Source organism: Melanostigma gelatinosum (assembly GCF_949748355.1).
Source record: "Melanostigma gelatinosum genome assembly, chromosome: 15".
Classification (NCBI taxonomy): Eukaryota; Metazoa; Chordata; class Actinopteri; order Perciformes; family Zoarcidae; genus Melanostigma; species Melanostigma gelatinosum.
The window spans coordinates 23,875,529-23,895,623 of NC_136648.1; the positions used below are offsets into that span (position 1 = coordinate 23,875,529).

At 42.9% G+C, this 20,095-nt stretch overlaps 1 protein-coding gene across 1 annotated transcript in view; it reads left to right on the forward strand.

The window, feature by feature from the left end:
* The window catches only part of tgs1 (trimethylguanosine synthase 1), a 24,723-nt gene extending 5,780 nt beyond the window's left edge, over positions 1-18,943 (forward strand). Inside the window, exons 5-15 of the mRNA XM_079284351.1 lie at positions 4,072-4,149; positions 4,331-4,876; positions 6,504-6,627; positions 7,380-7,466; positions 10,323-10,479; positions 11,917-12,253; positions 12,347-12,523; positions 12,771-12,917; positions 16,294-16,510; positions 16,843-16,921; positions 18,203-18,943. Of these exons, the coding sequence (XP_079140477.1) occupies positions 4,072-4,149; positions 4,331-4,876; positions 6,504-6,627; positions 7,380-7,466; positions 10,323-10,479; positions 11,917-12,253; positions 12,347-12,523; positions 12,771-12,917; positions 16,294-16,510; positions 16,843-16,921; positions 18,203-18,319 (2,066 nt within the window). The 3' untranslated portion in view covers positions 18,320-18,943. The remainder of the gene's footprint in view (positions 1-4,071; positions 4,150-4,330; positions 4,877-6,503; positions 6,628-7,379; positions 7,467-10,322; positions 10,480-11,916; positions 12,254-12,346; positions 12,524-12,770; positions 12,918-16,293; positions 16,511-16,842; positions 16,922-18,202) is intronic.
* The last annotated feature ends 1,152 nt before the right edge of the window (positions 18,944-20,095 follow it).

The window sequence follows — 20,095 nt, forward strand, 5'->3', positions numbered from 1 at the left end:
TGACTCGCCAGCAAGGCGAGAGGATTTCAGTGAGCTGACTAAAATGGCAAGATTTCCTCTGAAGTTCTGTGCCACTCGATGGGTTGAAGACTTGCAAGTTGCTGAGTGGGCAATCGAAGTGTGGCCAGCTGTGACGGCGTACATCCACAGCCACAAGAAACTTCCGAAGAGTAAAGTGACAACATCTGCGTCCTACTTGACAGTCAAGAAGGCAACCGAAGACCCTCTTTTCCTGGCTAAACTTGAGTTTTTCACTTTTGTTGCAAGACAGCTGAAGCCTTTTTTGAAGGTATTTCAGACAGATGCCCCAATGGTGCCATTCTTGGAAAAGGAGCTCCAAAGCACCCTGACAGGCCTGCTGTCATGCTTTATCAAGAGAGAAGAGCTGGCAAAGATCAAGACACCTCTCCAGCTCACTAAACTGGACCCCCAAGAGAAGCAAATCCATGTCCCACTCAAACACCTGGACATAGGATTTTCAACCAAGCAGGCTTTGCAGAAGGCATCTGAGAAGCTCCAGGAAAATCGAGTGAAAATCGTGGCGTTCAAAAAAGAATGTGTCTCCTTACTCGCAATGACCTGCAAGAAAATGATGGAGAGAAGTCCTCTCATGTATCCAGCTGTGCGGCATATGAGGTCCCTTGACCCTGTGATGATTGTGACAGAAACCGAAAGTGCAACAGCAATGTTTGAGAAACTCCTTCAGGTTCTCCTCAATGCTGGATGGTGCCCTGCCACAGAGTGTGACAAAGTCCTTTCTCAGTATAAAGCATTCTCACTCGATGTCCACACAAACCACAAAGCAGAGTTCCAAGAATTTGTTTACAGCTGCAGACTTGATGAATTCTTCGGAAGATATCTCAGTGGCAAAGAAGAGTATGCAGAACTGTGGAACATCATGAAATGTCTCTTCACGCTGTCTCATGGACAAGCTGCAGTAGAAAGGGAGTACTCTGTTAACAAGGATATGCTTGTTGAAAACCTACAGGAGAAGACGCTAATAGCAATGCGCTTGGTCCACGATGCAATGGCTGGGCACACAGATGAAGCTCTTTCAAAAGACCTCAAGCAACACTGCAGAGGAGCAAGGACAAGATATGAGATGTATCTGGAAGACCAGAAGAAGTTGAGAGAGCAAACCACCAAAGAGAAGAAAAGAAAGGAGCTCTGCCAGGAAATCCAGAAAGTGAAAACAAAGCGGCAAAAAGTAATGACAAGCGCTGAAACAATGGCGAAAGAAGCACATGAAATGGCAGTCATGGCAGAGAAGAAGCACAATTTTACACTGCTGTCAAAATCAAATGCCTATCGGAAAGGGGTTGCTGATAAAAAGGAAGCGGTGGCAGCTCTAGACAAAGCCCTGAAAGAGCTGCAAGAGTCTGTCAATAAGTTAAAGCAATGAGGTATGTGCAATAGCCTTTATGGATGTATGAAAGATTGTAATATTTATTGGTCACCCTCCTAAAGACAAATATAACACCATTTTAGCTTATGGAGATGACCAATTTTAACTCAAAATAACATTCTGTTTCAGATATTCAGACTGTAGAGAGGAGGAAGAGTGGAGAGGGGGAGGAGCCAGGAGGGCACAGAAGGAAAGAGGGAGGAGGAAGAGAAGATGAAAGAGGAGAAGAAGAGAGTAGAGGATGACAGAGGAAAAGGGAGAAGAGTGGAGAGGAGTTGAGAAGAGTAGGAAGAGAAGACAGGAGGTGTGGAGAGAAGAGGACAGGATGAGATAGGAGAGGAGTTGAAGAGAGAACATATATCAATCCCAGTGCTCATGTGTCTCAAAGTTCCAGTTCAATAAATTGTTGTTCATCTACAGCAGGGGTGCCCAATACGTCGATCGCGATCGACCGGTCGATCGCGGAGGTAGTGCGAGTAGATCGCATGCCATTCAAAAAAGTTAGACGTCCTCATGGCATTTGCCACTTGATTTTCGAACACACGGGTCACCACGTATGCGCGGTCAACCGCGCGAGCTACTGCAAAACTCCGGCGAGCTAATTAGTCAGCCTTCCAATTTATTTCCACTAAAGAAGCTACATCTGCAGCGCTATGATTTGGGAAACGTCCAAAACCTCACGTCAGAACTGGAGACGCAACGGAAGGCGTGTGCGTAACTTGACAGTGCGCGCTACACAGAGCAGATTGACAAGTGTCTGTCAGGGTTTGACAAACGCTTTCCAGACTTTGCTTTACTCGAGCCAGTTGCTACACTTATGTGCTGCACATTTCGGGAAGATATTGAGGTTGATTCACTCGCATCAAAAATTGCAACATTGTTTCACCTGAACTCGTCTGGAGTGGAGGATGAGATTTTGACACTGCAGCTGAAGTCCAGGGCTCATGGACAGTTTTCTCACAGAGGAAAAGTACCCAAACATGAGGAAATGTGATCCCTTTTTGACTGAATTATTCGGCTCTACTTACTCATTTATGTGAGTCAGCCTTTTCCCACATGAAGAACATTAAGTCCATACACCGTTCAACCATGACTGATGATCGTTTGAAGTCTGCTTGAGGCGGATACCAGCAGCTACTGTCCGGACTATGCAACGCTGGCCAATCCCATTCAGTTCAAGTCATCAGAGTAAGGTAATGACTAAAATATACAGAATATATATATATATATATATATAAATAGATATTCAGCATTTTTAATGTAGGTAGATCATTTTGACTTGGTCATTTTAAAAGTAGCTCGCAAGCCGAAAAAGTGTGGGCACCCCTGATCTACAGCTTGTTGCATTATTTCATGCATTGATATTATCAATAAGACATAATCTCTTAGCATTTACAATGTAGACTTGACTGGCACATCTTTTAAATCAAGTAAGTAGTCAGGTTCCTAGGGGGTTGTGTGTGAGGGGAGGGGGGTGCGGATGGGGGCGGAAAGCTTCAGGGGCCTATAGATCATCACTTAATATGGTACCTGGAAAATCAGGAGGTAGCATGGAAATTTTTTTCAAGGCAAGCGTGGGAACCCTGATACTGTACATAAATATTAAGCATAATAACATGAAAAGTACTTCATTATTGTCAGAAGATTGATCTCAGATTGACTAAAGTGTGAGTACTCATTCCTCTTCATCACCTATACATCCATACATTTCTGTAAAGCAGGAAATGGTCCACTGACCTTTTCAAACCTCCCCTCTCTGTATGTACAGTATGCAACTCTTTGAAAAGGAAAAGTTATTATCAATTTCCCAACCCAAAGTGTGACACTTAACGTGCGGGAGGCTCATATCTTTCATTATTTGTTCTCCGTTGATAACAAAGGAGTCTTCCTTGGTCTTCTGGGTACAGCCCGAAAAATAAAAAAGCCAGGGTCGATTGGAATGTCTTCAGAGATGATCTTTCATTTCATTTAACTGCATTGACAAACAGTACAATAGTGTCCCCTTCACCTCAGTGCTTTTTGTGCTTAAATCTGGGATATTGCTGTTGTATTGATTTAAAGGTCCCATATTGCAGAAAGTGAGATTTGTTTCTCATCATAAAACAGGTCTATGTGCTTTATAAATACTGTGAAGTATCAAACCACTCAATCCACAGACAAATGCACAAACTGTGCCTGTAAACGAGCCGCCAGGACTTTGTGATGTCACAGCTATGAGAAAAGTACTGTGTGTTTCTGCCTCTGCACCGGCACCAGAGGCCAATATGTTTTCAGGTTGTCCGTCCGTCTGTCCGGTCCATCTTTGTGAAAGCAATATCTCAGGAATGCCTGGAGGGGATTTCTTCAAATTTGGTTTAATATGCTAATTATGATTAGTAGGATAAAAAGTGAGGTTATTTTGGATGACTGGTTGATGCAACTACTGCGTGGTGAACCCCAAATGAATCTGAAAACAAGCTGATGAATCAGTCGAGTATTCATTGATTGAGTGATCCTAGTACTCCAATGTAGGTCTGCTCTAGATCGTCCCTCCTCACCTTGTCATGGCCTTTTTCTGTTTTCTGTTGTCCTAATTCATGATTTTAATTGTATTTATTTGTACATATTATTATTATGTGTGCAGTGTTGTGATGTTATTTGACGGTGCCTTGTGATTTTCCACCTAGTTGATGTGAAGGAAGTGTGTGATCCACTGGAGGAAGGAGGAGGAGGGAGCCAAGCTGCTGGCTGGGAGACCTACTGGGGTAAAAAGGACATGAACATGACAAGGACACATATTCACACTTGTACCATGAAACTCAATCAAATGTGACGTTTTCCCTCATTGGTCTATATCAAATTTCTAGGTATGTTTCAGACATTGTATGTAGTTGTCACACTGTATATATGAAGCTGATTTATCTTGGTTTCCTCTGTGTCCTGCAGCTCAGCAGGGAGAAGCTCTGCTGTGGAGCAGCTGGCTGGAGAAACATCCAGAGACTGATCCAGGAACAGTGACTGCTTTATGGGACGACCCGGACACAAAGGCTATCTGGGACAAACACGGCACAGAGACCTACTACATCTACTGGGAGCAGTACTCATACTGGTCGGCACAGGGCTGGACCACTGACCAGTCCGTCTGTAATGTGAACACTGGTGGAGAAGAAGCAGCAGCAGGGGGTCGGGTGGGCGGAGACAAAGAGACACACCCAGATATCCGAAGGGATGGACAGACCGAGGCTAAGATCCAACAGAGAGACGAAGAAGGAGTGATGGCTCTTTGTGACGACGTCAAGGATTTGAATGATCTGCTTGGACAGAAGTGCACATTGGAAGCAGGTGGGAGATCTGTGAGTGACTCAGAGACGGACGGACGGCGTGTGAGCGTGGCCGAAAGAGAGCTCTGTGGCTCTGATCATCCCTCTGACGGGGGGAGTGATCGCAAGAGACCTGCAACCTCCTCACAGCAGAACACCGCTGAACATACAGGTGAGAACCGGGAAATAAGTCAGTGAACCCATTGGATTCCCCTGCATTTCTGCACAATTTAGTCATGATATACAATCTGAAATTCTTCACAGTCACATTAATGGACAAGCTACACGTCCTGGAAAATGTCACACAAAAAACAATTGCACGTTTTGGTATATTTATTGAATTATTTGCTCCAAACATTCAAAGTCAGGTGAGAAAAGGAAAGTGAGCCCTTGGTTTTAGTACATTTATTTTACAGCAGTGACCACAGCCAGACGTTTCCTTCATGAGTAGAGGAATTTCACACCTGTTTATTGACATTTCAGAAACATCGAATGGCTCTCTTCGGTTCATGTCACAGAATCTCAATTGATTTTAGGCCAGGATTGACCTGGGTTGGTAATCTTATTTCAAAACATTTTTGAGCAATCAATTAATGAAATGCTCTGTCAAAAACTCTGTCGCAGGACTTTAATAAGCCCATCCAATCATTACATTCAGCCTGAATTTATTGATTTCAAGTTCCGTTAGCCGTTAGCTCTGTTAGGTGTATTAGCCCTGTTAGCCAAACACACCGCAGGACTCTGCTGCCTGACGACTGCTAACAGCGAACTAGCTGTCCTCTTACCAACATGAGGAGACATGCTCCTGTCTGCCTTGGTTAGCCACCTCAGGTTAGCGTAGTGTAGCTCCAAACACCAAGATGCTCAGTTGCAAATAAAATGCATTCTTAGCCATAAAATGTGCAACGCTTCTCCGATGCCGTTAGCCAGGAATACCGTTCGTACAAATCCTTTTCCTGGCTGGGATTCCTTTCTTACGATGTCCAGCTTTTCCTCAAATGTCCTTCTCCAGAAAGGCGTTGCCAGTAAATCCTCCACCAAATCCGTTTCTCCTCCTCCTTTAGCCATTGAGTGTTAAAAAAACAAAGCTAGGTAAAAAAAAACCTCTTTCTACTACAAAGTTCTGCTAGCTAGTTTCACAACATTCACGCTAGCCCACTGACCAATCAAGCTGCACGTTAATGCTGACGTACTTGTAGGCCAGCTAGCAGCTCTGACATGTCAAAGAATACATCCAACATGTCAAACTAAAGATCTGATTGGTTGAAGACTATGACAATCAACAATATCGTCCCCATTTACTTAAACTGCAAAGAGAGTCACTTGTAAGTCTGAAGGCCTCGGGCAGATTTTTTTACTTAGAGAGAGCACAGAGGTGAAATCTGATTGGATAAAAGCTCTACTTAAAACAAGCTGTGCTGGAAGCAGCGCAACTGAGGAAGCTATGCAAGCTAGATAATAAGCTAATGGGAAAAAATATTTATCGTACATGTAGTGTATTTATGAAAAGTTATTAAATTATAAAATAGCTCTAACTTTGTGATTCTGTTTAGGCCAGCAGAGAAGGCCTTGCTGACCCTGACGCCCCACCACTGTTTTTGGTTTTTATTACATTCGTTTAGCGAACATTTTTTATGCTTTTTGATTGTGCCAAATCACTACTGAAAATGTCTAATCTTACTCATATAGACCGAGCATTTCCCCATAAACATGCAATTAGACATATTAGGGTTGTAGTGTGGTTGAATGTGTATTTGGTGGGAGTTGCATTGCTAAATATCTTGTATGTTTGGACTCAGATTCCCAGCAGGCATCTGGCAGACCTGACAGACGGTGTGGCTCACAGGACAAGATGCCAAGTAGAGAAAATGATGACGATGATGACAAACCCCCTGGAGGAGGACGTGCCAAAGTCAAACGCAGGCGAGTTTCTACTTTGTGTGTATTGAAAGTGTTGATTCAAGAAATTCTGAGCGACTTTTAAAATAGGAACTGGTTCTGTTTTTTACTCTTGGAGACAAACTAGCTTGTGTTGTAGGTGTGCTTTGTACCCCCTCACAAATAATGTATGGGTCATGCTTTGTGAGAATTGGATGAAAGAGGGGAGGGTCACTGCACCTGTAGCGACCAGCAATGAAAGCGAGCGCGTTGTCTTCGTCTCGTCAGAGTCTGATGGTCTTCTTTGTGTACTTGTGATAGAAAATCCAGACCATCATCCCGTCAAGGAATTAAACATTCTCCTCTCTGGTCAGATATAGGGTTCTTAAAATTAGGTCCAAAACAAATAAGCACTCTTAAATCTAATATACCATAAACTGCCTGTTAGTTCCACGCACAGCCGAGCACCCTCAATCATAGATATGCATTTCATTTGGAATTTAGCACCTTTAAGGTTGTGACAGTCAAGCTTTGAAGCGACGGCAAATGTGGAACTCAAGTAGTCACAACATCCCGTCATTTCTAGTTGATTCCAGGTTTCCATGAGATCTTTTCTGATGCAGAAATGAAGTTTGAAGTCTCAAAAGAAGCAAATGTTTTCCAAAAAGAAATACAACTAAATTAGGATCAATAACAAAATGTTTGTCCTGTGGGCCGAAACTGCTTAAAAAAAACGAGATGCAGATGTGAAAATAATAATCATGAGTACATTGTGAAGCAGTATTTTGTGTTAGCAGTCATGAGCTGGACGTGGAGGAGAACCCACATCTGACCCCTGAGGAAGCTTGGAGTAAACTGGGACTCAAACACAGCCCGGAGCCTCTGTAAGTCCAATTTTTGTGTGTGTTGGGGGGGTCTGTTTGCACCTCGGTTGGTCAAAAAGCTCTGCTGTGCTTTAATGAGCGCTGGAAGTCTGTCATAGCCAAAGAGCTTTTCCAGCTGTCTGTTTTCCAGCAGACTGTTTTTGATGCTGTTTACAGTTGTTTTGCTGACTTTTTTTGGTCTTGTACAGCATGTTGAGAATTTGTCTGCAGCTCATTAAGATGTGTTAACAGATGCTATGTGACTATACTTTACTCAATTTACTTACTGTACTACCGCACACCAATTGGTATCTTTATTTCCAAGGGGTGCAACGGATCACAAACCTCACGGTTCGGATCATTTTTCAGATCAGCAAAGAAAAGGGGAGGAGACAAATATAATTTTGCTTTCTATTTATTAATTAAAGAACTTCAAGAACACTTAAAGAAAGAACTTTGGGCTGTAGTCTTACATGAAAACACATATATTGAAGATGTCCAATTTGAAACAGAATGAAATAAATAAATAAAAATAAAACATTCAAGAATACAAATTTCTGTTAAATTTAAGTGCAACATGAGGTATGTTGATGCTCTCGTCCTTTGATCAATATTGAAAGAAAGAAACAGCCAGTGAGCTTCCACTGTTTACACTGAACTGCTCAGCAACAACTTGGGTCTGTGTTTACTTCCTGTCAGGTTATGTCATTCAAATACACAATAATGTTTACCATTACTGTGAAATGGTCTACAACTTTACATTATTTTTAAAAAGATGAGAATATCTCCATTGTCTGGGGAGAGGGTAGACCTTTCTGTGGTGACTGGAATATTACTATTGGGCCTGTCTAGCTTCCACTCTACTGCTTCTGTCAGCACCTGCACCAGGTGTGTGTCTGTGTGACTCTCACAGAGGGGGCGTGTCTTCAGCTCCTGTCTGTGTGACTCACACAGAGGGGGCGTGTCTGCAGCACCTGTCTGTGTGACTCACACAGAGGGGGCGTGTCTTCAGCTCCTGTCTGTGTGACTCTCACAGAGGGGGCGTGTCTTCAGCTCCTGTCTGTGTGACTCTCACAGAGGGGGCGTGTCTTCAGCTCCTGTCTGTGTGACTCTCACAGAGGGGGCGTGTCTTCAGCACCTGTCTGTGTGACTCTCACAGAGGGGGCGTGTCTGCAGCTCCTGTCTGTGTGACTCTCACAGAGGGGGCGTGTCTGCAGCACCTGTCTGTGTGACTCTCACAGAGGGGGCGTGTCTGCAGCACCTGTCTGTGTGACTCTCACAGAGGGGGCGTGTCTGCAGCACCTGTCTGTGTGACTCTCACAGAGGGGGCGTGTCTGCAGCTCCTGTCTGTGTGACTCTCACAGAGGGGGCGTGTCTGCAGCTCCTGTCTGTGTGACTCATACAGAGGGGGCGTGTCTTCAGCTCCTGTCTGTGGGTACATCCCAAGTCTCTTAATTCTCATTTCCTCGCTCTTCGATCCTCGCCTGAACCGGAAGTTGTGCTGCGCCACCATATTGACGGCCGTCCCAAAGCTCGAATGTAGCTCGGAGGAGCGAGGAGTTAGGAGGGACCTCTATGAAGGCAAATCACTGTCAAAATCCGAGAGCGCAAATTAGATCCATGCGCACGCGAAAATCAAACAGCCGCGCACGTATTTTACTTTGACGAGCGCTTTTACATCACTCCACGAGCAGAATTCACTCTCGCGCAGCTTCAACCCGCTCGCTCGCGAGTAGATTTTCTTTTTGACAGTAAGTGGGCGGATCCAGTCGCCGGATATCACTCTGACACAGACGCTCCAAGAATTTATTTTAAATATGAGCTTTGAAATGTAGCATTCTGGTGTACTCCGAGAAGAAAATTAAGTAATAAGACATTTACTTTAAAACAAATGTATTATTCAGTTATTAATCACTATTTCCAGCTCTATTATTATTAACCTTTTAGACACAATCCATTGAGACCGAGGTCTCACTTTCAAAAGTTTTGGTCAAATAAAAACAAAGATAGCAAGAGTAGCGAGAACCATCGCCTGTACAAATAAAGTGATTGGTTTTCATTGATAATATTCATATTAACTTCCACTGTTACTGTACAGCTGTTAGAATTGTGGCCTATCTTCTATTTGCAATTAATATGCATTCAATCCAGTTCAATTATTTAAATGAAAATGATAATCTACTCTGGCTACGGTAGTATATCAAGAGTAAAATAATAGCTGTGATCTATACACACCTCTGCATTAGCAACCCACTGAAATGAAGGTACAGGCACCTTAACCCTCTCATTACTTCAGGGTTCTTGAGAGTAACGTGGGACTGTTGGGACTGTTGGTCCACTGGCTGTGGTCATTACAGTGAACAGTGAACAGTGTGATGAGAGGACACGTGAGCCCTTGTTGCTGTAGTTTATCTCCTTGGAGCAGAGGCTGCATTTAGCATACCCTGCCTTATCAAGCTGTACTCACGTCTGTTTAGACCTCCACCTTTATCCAGGCCCAGCTCCACTCACAGCATGTTGCATGTTTCATCACGTTACGCGACATAAAATGACGTGGCGGGCCGGATTTGGCCCGCGGGCCTTGAGTTTGACACATGTGCTCTAGAGAGACTTTCAGGTTTTGACGTTACCTGAAGGCCACCGTAGTTCTCTCCATGCTTGGAAAGAGAGGAGTGAGCAGAGGGTTATTCAGTTGATTGCAATCTGTAACCTCACCAAGATACCACTAATTCCTACGCCCTGCCCTTTTAATTATTATTTTCGTACTAAGCGGTCTAACAGAGTCTCGTATGTAAGTGAAGTGTCATGGTGTGTAGACGTAGTGGAGAGGTTGTCACACGGTGAATGTCTGTCTCGATGTTTCTGTTTGTGTCTCAGGTTCCACAGTGTGTTGAGCTTCCGAGGCAATGCTGGTCAGACGTGTCAGAAGCAGCGGTGGGCTAAGAGAGCCGTCTGCAGCATCCGCAAACACACCAGGTTCCCAGAGACGTGTGGAGATGATGCACGGCCACAGACCAGTTCCCCCCTCTCCAAGGTACCTCCTGTAAAGAGTAGAAAGGGTTTACAATGTCTATAAGACCGGCACAGAGCAAGGAGTGTCCCTTTGGAAGGAGGTCCTGACGTGATTGCTTGGAATGGGCTTCTGTTTGGTGCTGACTCATCTGTCAGCGTTTCTTTGTTTCGAAGAACCATCGATCTGCAACATGAAAATCCTCTTGATTAGTTTACCAAATTAAAGTTACTGAAAGGAACTTTTAACTGATTATAAAAGTAATTTTAATACTGATGGATCTATATGGGTCTTGTGAATGGGCGTGGTGTAATGGCTCGCTAGCGCCCCCTATTTATTAACCCCACGGTGTGTTTCACCTCAATCTATGGAATTTTGGTAGGTATATGTAGGTATATGTATGGAGATGTACAAATAAGTATAGCATTGGATTTTTTATTTTAGCACATGAAAACTTCAGGAGATGTAAGGCAGTGTCTAACCTTTAACAAATTCAAGCACGAAAACAAAAAGTTGACACATCTTTGCACATTAAGATGTGGGGACACATCCCTTCATATGCATTTTGGAACAATCACAGCACACGCTGCACCTCACTGCAGCGCTGCACCTCACTGCAGCGCTGCACCTCACTGCAGCGCTGCACCTCACTGCAGCGCTGCACTTGAAAACCGAGCTGCACGTAATGCTGACGTACTTGTAGGCCAGCTAGCAGCTCTGACATGTCAAAGAATACGCCCAACATGTCAAACTAAAGATCTGATTGGTTGAACACTATGACAATCAACAATATCGTCCCCATTCACTTAAACTGCACATGGATTCACTTGTGAGTCTGCAGGCCTCTGGCTCTGTTCTTACCTAGAGACACAGAGGTGAGATCTGATTGGATAAAAGCTCTACTTAAAACAAGCTGCACTGGAAGCAGAGCAACTGAGGAAGACAGTAGCTGTGCAATGAGAAAATTAGATATTGGGAAAAATAGTTTTATAAATTATAATACATGCAGTGTATTTAAGAAACATAAAATTATAAAATAGATATAGCTTTGTGATTTTGTTTAGGCCAGCAGAGAAGGCCTTGCAGGCCCTGACGGCCCGCCACTGCATTTGAGAAGCCGTTGTTGGAAACGTTATTGGATGAACCATCCGTCAATCAGTTAGGGGTAGAGCGGAAACATCTTTTCCAAGGAGAAAAGCCTTCAGTGCTGTTCTTCGCTCTTCTTTCAATGAAGAAACACTCTGCAGTTCTGAGAAAACAGATGCTAATGCAGCAGCTACGCTAACTCTCTCTCTTTAGGAGAGCCACCATTGTTTAGAACAAGCCTCTTTATGTTGTCCTACACCCAAACCACCCTTATGGATTATCTATGACAGTCAGAAATGGAAAGTAACAGAATGTTTTTTTTATTTATTAGTTTCAATGTAACAGAAGACCCATTAAATGAAGACTGTTTCACAGGTCAAAAACTTCCTTGAACAGAACCAGAGAGAGACACGGATGAGTGACCAGAGTGAGATGGGAGGAGGGAGCCCACAGGAATCTGAGGACAAGCCGCCCGTTCTGGAAGAAGTACCAAGAGAGAAAGAGGAGAGGAAGACGAAAGGTGCTGAGGAAGGAAGTAGAGAGGCCATGGAAGGAGATGGTTGTTATTCTCTGTCCAGTTTAGATGCAGGGAGAAACTTCAGCTCTGCCACTGTGGACAGTGAGAGAGAGGAGGAGGATCAGCCCGGCAGACAGTTAACGTGTCTAGAAACTCCTCACTTTCTCATGTCTGACGCACTTGAAGGCGGCAGTGGTAAGCATAACATCTGCCAGATGATTCTGGTGACAATCCTGGGGAAGAGTGGAGTAGCTTTGGAATGAATAATGTGTATGTATGTGTGCATAGAGTTGAGTGGGAAGAATGGAAAGAAACCGAAGAAGAAGAAGAAGAAGAAGAAGGGCAAGCGAGGGAGGAGGCAGCCGGTCCCAGCAGAGATGGCAGCAGAACCCGAGCTGGCTAAATACTGGGCCCAACGCTACAGACTCTTCTCCCGCTACGATGAAGGGATCCGGCTGGACCGAGGTCAGTCTGCACTCAAGTAACAAGTCATTTATGGGAGAAAGTAACTAGTATTGATCCATTTACTCTTGTTACTGAAATCGAGTGTTTGCTATTGGGCACTTGTTAAAAGACGACGTCATCATGTTCTCGGACAACTGGATTCTGTGCTGACGCACACATGCGGTCTTGGTAGAAGAGATCGGATGATGAATCTTGGGCTAGCCTCATTTGCACCATCAGCTGTACTGACGCACGCTGCGTGTTTCAGAGGGCTGGTTCTCTGTGACACCGGAGAGGATCGCCGAGCATATCGCCCTCAGGGTGGAGCACAGCTTCCCCGACTCCCAGCTGGTCGTAGACGCCTTCTGCGGTGTGGGAGGAAACGCCATCCAGTTCGCCCTCACTGGAAAGAGAGGTAAGCCCAATGTTTGTCTATGTTCTTCCACCTCCATTCACTTCTTTCAGTGCCTTATATCGATGGTGACACTTTTCTTTCATCAGCGGCTGTGGTTGACTGATGCTGATACATTAGACAATATTATCGGCTGATTTAATTTTAATCAGATAGATGTGACTGTGTATTTGTCAGTTGGGCTGCTCGCTCTGTTTTTGTGTTTGCTTATATCCTGGCTTCCGCATTCTGAATTAACCGTAATTCTTTTATAGATTTATCGGGTAATCCAGTAAAAACAAATCATTACGATAATGTAAGTGACTTGTAATCAGCACGAATCAGCATTTTTAGATTCATTTGCGATGGAAATGGTCCAACGTGAAAGCAAATGTTTTTGTCACCTTTATTAATCTGTGTTTCAGAGGCTGTTGTGGGCTGAAGGTGGGAAGAGGGCTCAGTAATGCTCTGAAATAGGCTAAATTTACCGTAAATTCGGGCATACTTTTTTTCACACGCTTTGAGACTGCGGCTTTTACAACGATGCGGCTAATTGATGGACTTTCAGAGGCTAACTAGCTTTGCGCCGCAAAAGAGCCCACACCCGTGCTCGCTACTGGATTGGTCATTACCAGCCATGACGTCTCCGTCCCTGGTTCGTCACACTCACTATCACGTGACCCGTACCCGGAAAAAAAGAAACAGGCAGGGCAACCAGTAATTCATTTCAACATGGATAACTAATTTCAAGCGTTGCTGCTAGCACAACAGCTAGCAGCTGCTAGCAGCTGTTGTGCAGTAAAAGTCTGCATTTCTGTGGCGGAATCAGCTGTTATTGGAGCGATTAGCGAGCGCCGTGACCAGCGGCGTCATCAGCCCTATTAAGCGGCCAAGCCAGTTAGCCGTAAATGCTATTCAGAGCTACGAGTTACAACAACAGTTATTGCCTCGTTGCTTTTAGATTCTAATGAGAAGACACGCTGCTTCGTTTTACTTCTTCCGTTTGGTAGCCTTGAGAGACCTTAGTCTGTAATGTAAGAATGTCTGCATGAAAAGAAGTACGAAGATATATTATATTCGCGAATGCTAATCGCGGTTAGCATTTCCCCATTGGCGGTAATGTTAAAATTACCTTAGAAGCTAGCGAGTCGGACATGTTATGATGTTCAGAGAAGAAGACAACTTTAGTACTGTTAAAAGCATCTTGCTGTTCAACGGGGACACCTGCGGCTTATAGACAAGTGCGGCTTATTTGTGTACAATTTCTTTTTTTCTTTTAAAAATTAGCAGGTGCGACCTATATCCCGGTGCGCTCTATGGTCCGGAAATTACGGTAGTGAGGGAAAAACAGGCATGTGTCACAGTTTAGGCTTTGCTCCCTGTGTCTCTGTGTCTGTTTTCCCTGATTGCACTCATCCTACTCACCTGCCTAGTCCACCCAGCTGCCTTCAAACTTCTCATCACCCGCCACATATATACTCCCCTGCTTTCCCTGTTCTGGTTGTCAGATTGTTTTTGTTTGTTCCCCTGTCTGTTCCAGTATTGTGTCTCCTTCGTGTCTGCTCGGTGCTCCAGCGTTTGGTACTCGTGTTTGTACCTTTGCTTTTTTGTGACTTTGCCTTTTTTGTGTGTGTGATTTTGGATCTTTTTGCCCGCTCCGTTGGAGTCGCTTTAAGTTTTTGTTTATGACCTTTTTGACCAGTAAAGATTCCTAAGTTTAAACTTCACCCCGTCTCCAGTGTCTGTGTCTGCACTTGAGTCTCAGATCTGCCCCTCGGACGTGACAGCATGGCCATATTCACAGTGGTCCCTTGAGCTCTCACCTCAAGAAATGTGAATGAAAATGGGTTTTATGGGTTGAACCCATTGCAGTTTGGGGGAAAAAAACACTGTGTTTAGGATTGGGAGTGAGACCATTTTTGTTTTTTCTTGATGTCACTGTGTACTATCCTGATGTGACTTGGAGTGAAAATACAGCCTCATGAAACTTTACAGCCACAAACAAGAGATCGAGGGCATTCAGAGGATGCATGGCTTTCCTAGGTATATGGACAATAAGGGGGTTCTGAGCAGTTTCCAGAACAGAAGTAATCTCCAGCCGATCACCGAAAAATACAATTCTTTAAGATATCCCAAAGGTCAAAAATGTTGATGTTTCTGAAGTTCTTGGTGTCGTAATTTGGTGTTTTGGCTGGATGTTTGTTGATTTAATCGATTCTCGAGTGGTAAACAATGGTTAAATCGTGCACCAAGTCCATGTAACAAATGGTATAATTGCTGCAGCAACATACGAGACATAAGTGAGCATTGGAGTGGCCATACTTAATGTTCTGAGCTCTTATAAACTCTAAACTTTCGACATTTGAATGGAAGCCTTAACAAAACACAATGTTTATTATAGATGTATGACTAGAATGACGATGCACACAATTTCTATGTGGCATACACTGTTGACCTGCTATCTTCCCTAAAAATCCCTTTCCCCTCTAAAGAATAAAAACAAAAGGGTCTATGTGGGTCTCTTGGGTTCATGAAAAACTACAAATTGTAAATAAGAATTTCTTCTTTATGACTTGGCAAGTTAAATAAAGGTTAAAAAAACTCACTCAGGTATGAGCATATAAAAAGTTGTGTGTCACCTGCATACCAGTGGTATTTGAAGTTATGAGTAATAATTAGGGGTGTAACAATACGCGTATTCTTATTGAACCGTTCGGTACGAGGCTCACGGTTCGGTACGCATGACGAACCGAATACGTTTGAATAAAAAAAAAAAAATAAGAAAAAGTAAAAAAAAAAAAAACAACCTTTTATTTAAGGTAGTCCCATTGAGATTAAAAATCTCTTTTGCAAGATGTAAGTAACAATACTACATAACATTAAGGAGCAGTTTTAGTTTTTTATGCTTATGTGTTGCTAAGAAGACACCCCAGAAGATGAGTCACTCAGGTATAGTTCCATCATTGTTCAAAGTCAAAGAATAACTTCATGATGTTAGTTGTAATGAATAAATATATTTTAAAATTAAGTACATTTCTCTGGCATTTATAGTTTTCTACTGAACCGAAACGTACCGAACCGTGGCTCCACTGTATCGAACCCAACCCAACCGTGAGTTTTGTGAACCGTTACACCCCTAGTAATAATGTATCCCAAAGAAGCATGTATGACGAAATAGAACAGGGCCCATAATGCTCCCTTGAGGAACTCCATATTAACGTCAAGATTAACATTTAAGCCTCTGATCTGCCACCAGGTTTTAATGTTTCTCTGTCAACCCTGTGATCAGGGTCTGAACCGGCGGGTCGATTATCCGCTTGGCGTCTCAGAATGCCATCTGCCACACTGGTGGGGAAAAGGTTTTTACCTAAGAAGTCTACTGCTGTGTTCCTTTTCTCAGTCCTGGCCATTGATATCGACCCGGTGCGGTTGGACTTGGCTCGGCACAACGCTACGGTTTACAACGTCACCGACCGGATCGACTTCCTGCAAGGGGACTTCCTTCAGCTGGCCCCTCGTCTCCATGGCGATGTGGTCTTCCTGTCACCACCATGGGGAGGGCCAAACTACCTGACCGCTGAGGTGTTTGACATCAAGACCATGATGCAGCCTGAAGGATATCCTTTTATGTTAGACAGTTGGAATTTGCAGTAGATATTCATGGTCTCGAGAGGACACTCCTCTGACATTTAGTCTTGTAACATCAACTGGGCAAAGTTTACACATGTCATATGTCATTGTAATGGACAGATTGTCATTACATTGACTGATGATGAACCCTTTTTACTTTGGGCTCATGTAGCACTGCCCTCCGCACAAAATGTCAGCTCTATACACTATAAATAACACCTTCATCTTCTCAATCTGAAATGCAGCTACGATTGGAAATGTTTGAAAAAGCGGATTGTGTTTATATCAGATAATGTTTTTCATCCTTAACGGTAGACACATTTGAGATTTTCCGCCTGGCCAAACTGATTTCAGACAACATAGTGTACTTTCTGCCTCGCAATGCTGACATGGATCAGGTCTGTATGTTCAGTCTTCATGTGTCTGGATGCATGAGTGTTGAACAGGCTGTTAGATACGGAATAACGACATAATGATCTCACCCGGGCGAGATCCTGGGAGTGTGTGTGTGTGTGTGCGTGTGTGTGTGTGCCACTAATCTCTCATTCTGATATCTTTTGTGCTAATTTATGACCATATGCTCAAGAGCCTCTTGTGGTTGCAGTGAGCCACAATTTTTGAAAAAGCTTTTTTATAGACTTTCATACCGTCACTGTCTGTTGACTCCTCGCGCTCTTAATTGGTTGTTGGGGGACGCTAGTGATCAACAACTACTTCAGTCAGATTTGCACACCTAGGTTAGCCGCGAACGTCGGTCCAGTGCTACACTTGATCTTTCTATCCATCAACATTGATCCATATGATATATGATGCTCAATGGAGCAGTGCTTGGTGTGTGAGAGTAGCCAATGTGTACGGTTGAGCTCAGGGCAGACAGGTGTTGGCGAGCAGAGGGATCGGTTGCCAGTGAAGTTGTCAGGTTACAGTTTTTCCATGAATAAAGATGAATAAACACTGCAAAAATACTCCTCAATACCCAGCTGCCGGGCAAAAGTGAAGGGAGTGTCTGTGGGATTACAAACCGGTCTCTGGACCGAGCCGGACAGCAGCACACTCTGCTCAGTTTAGGTGGCAAAATGTAGATCAATATATTTATTCACGTAACCTCACGTTTACGCACATGTCTGAAAAAAACATATCTGATCTGCTTGCTGTTTAGACAGGAGTCAATCGTGATTTGTATTCATTCAATCAAACCTTGCCGTGGAGATCTGAGTGCACTTTTCTTGTTCAAAGAAAACCAGCGACAGCAGCACTTATTGATAGAGATCTCCAAATTCTGAATGGTGCATCTGGATCTACTAGTGGCATATATTGTACCGCCAAAAATGGTTCTGTATCGAATATCGAAGTCATTATTGTAAAAAAAAAGAAAATTGCAATTGCTAAAAAATCTGAAAAGCATGTTCCAAAAATAATTATTCTAAATTGTTATAAATTGAATAATCAGAAATGGTCGTGGTTTACTAGAAGCAGCTGGTTGAAAGCCTTTTTGTTTTGTCCAAGATTTCTTTCTTCCTTACAAATTTTACAGGTGTTTCTTTAACAGTTTCCGATAAATATTATATTATTATATTATATTTGTGTTATATGTATAATATATGGTCGGGTTTAACTGCATTAAGCAGCAGCTTTGAGCGACTGTCTGATGGTACATTATCTCCATGATCTCTCCACAGATCGCCTCTCTGGCCGGTCCAGGAGGGAAGGTGGAGGTGGAGCAGAACATCCTCAACAACAAGCTGAAGACGGTGACCGCTTACTTTGGCATCTTGATAAAGCCCGACAGCGAGTAACCCGATGACACGTGGACCAGTGAGGATTTCTTCCTCCCTTTGTTTTTCTACTTTTTGTAATGACACTTTTATCATAATACAAGTGTGAAATCTTTCAGACTGTTATTCTGTGACCACCCTGCATGGTTGAGTTAAAGGAAGACTTCACTCCCAAAATGTTCATTCATTTAACAATGTGTCACCTCGTATTTCCTTGAATTCTTGAAGACAATTTATTTTTCTCGCATGTGTCCGCGGTGAATGGAGAATCCGAAAAAGGGAGGAAACACAGTAGCAGGCCTGCACAAGCGTGAGAGCGTTTATGCCAAAGTGTTTTAAATAGTAAGGTTTTAGCCAAGATGCATGTGTTTATGAAGTAGACTGATTATATTTCATGACATTTTGTGGGTGAAGTACTTCTTAAACCCAGGTGTTTCTTAGTTTTTTAGCAGATTGGAACAAGCTGAAACTTCTACCGCGTGCAGAGCTACAAAGGCCCGCTTTAGAGCCGATGTAGCTCGTTCAAAAGTAACGAAAACACAATGATTTTTATTTTCAGGTGATTATACACAGAAGAAAACATTCTTTTTGCCAATAGATTCCCTCATAAATGCTACACATTGGCCCTTTGAGGTAATGCTTTAAAAAGACTGGAGTTTTACAAATAACAATTGAACTATCTTTTGTTGTTGTACGTTAGAGCGAATAAATATTTTTCACAATGTTGATTGTTGTCATCTTCATTTTTGATATGAAAACATGTCATTACACCGTTTAGTTTAAGGGAAGTTAAAAAACAACACAATAAGGTCAACATTGGATGATGTGACGAGTAGCCACCTTAGAATAGGAGAGTAGGCTGCCAAGAGTAGCTAGTCGAGTGAAGCACAGCTGTATATGAACATATGTCTGTCGTTATTAATCTAAGGGAACCAATCACCCAAAATGTTATTTAGATGTACCAAAGTCTGTTATCTTACCATAAAGGTTGGTCTCATAGTTGCCTTCCTCTTGTCTGCTGACAGTATCCATCAGTGGAGCTTTGAGTTTAAACATTGTAAGAGATACATTTAGAAATCTTCAGCCTCATATTGTTTAATGGAACATTAGAGATATTAGGTTACTATTAGTGCAAATATGAACTAAATACAAGCAATCATTTCAAAATGTTTGCCTATTCTTTTAGTGCTTTCACAGCTGATTTAGTTTCCTGTGTGCTACTTTCATCCATAGTTTGTTCGTACGAACGTTTCCAGGAGTGATGTTTCACATGTTTCTTGGGATTTGAGCCTTTTCTATAAAATATCTACTTCCGTTCTATATCTCACTCATATATTGTTATCTCTTCATCTGTATGGTTTGCATTTTGAAGACATCAACTGAAGCATTTCTTGACAGATTCCTCGACTCAAGGAATCTGTCTTGTGTTGTTTTTTGTCCAGCCACCAGAGGGCGACATGACATCTGTTTCACATCTCCACCCTAAATCCATCTCCTCTGTGAACAAAATCACGTTATGCAGCCAAGCATTGTTCAGACCTACAGACCGTTGTTTCAAATTGTAGTGGAGAATAACTTCAAAACCAAATTCAGAGTAAATGTGTATAACATGATGCTTAAATGTCTTGAATATATGGGTTTCATTCCAAAGTAATAGCTAGCTGTTTTGTATTATTTTGACGTATTTGCACAAGTAACAAAACAATAAAACATATAAGCTAACTGTTTCTTTAAAACAAGCTGTGCTGGAAGCAGAGCAACAGAGGACGACAGGAGCTGTGCAATGAGAACAAAAGT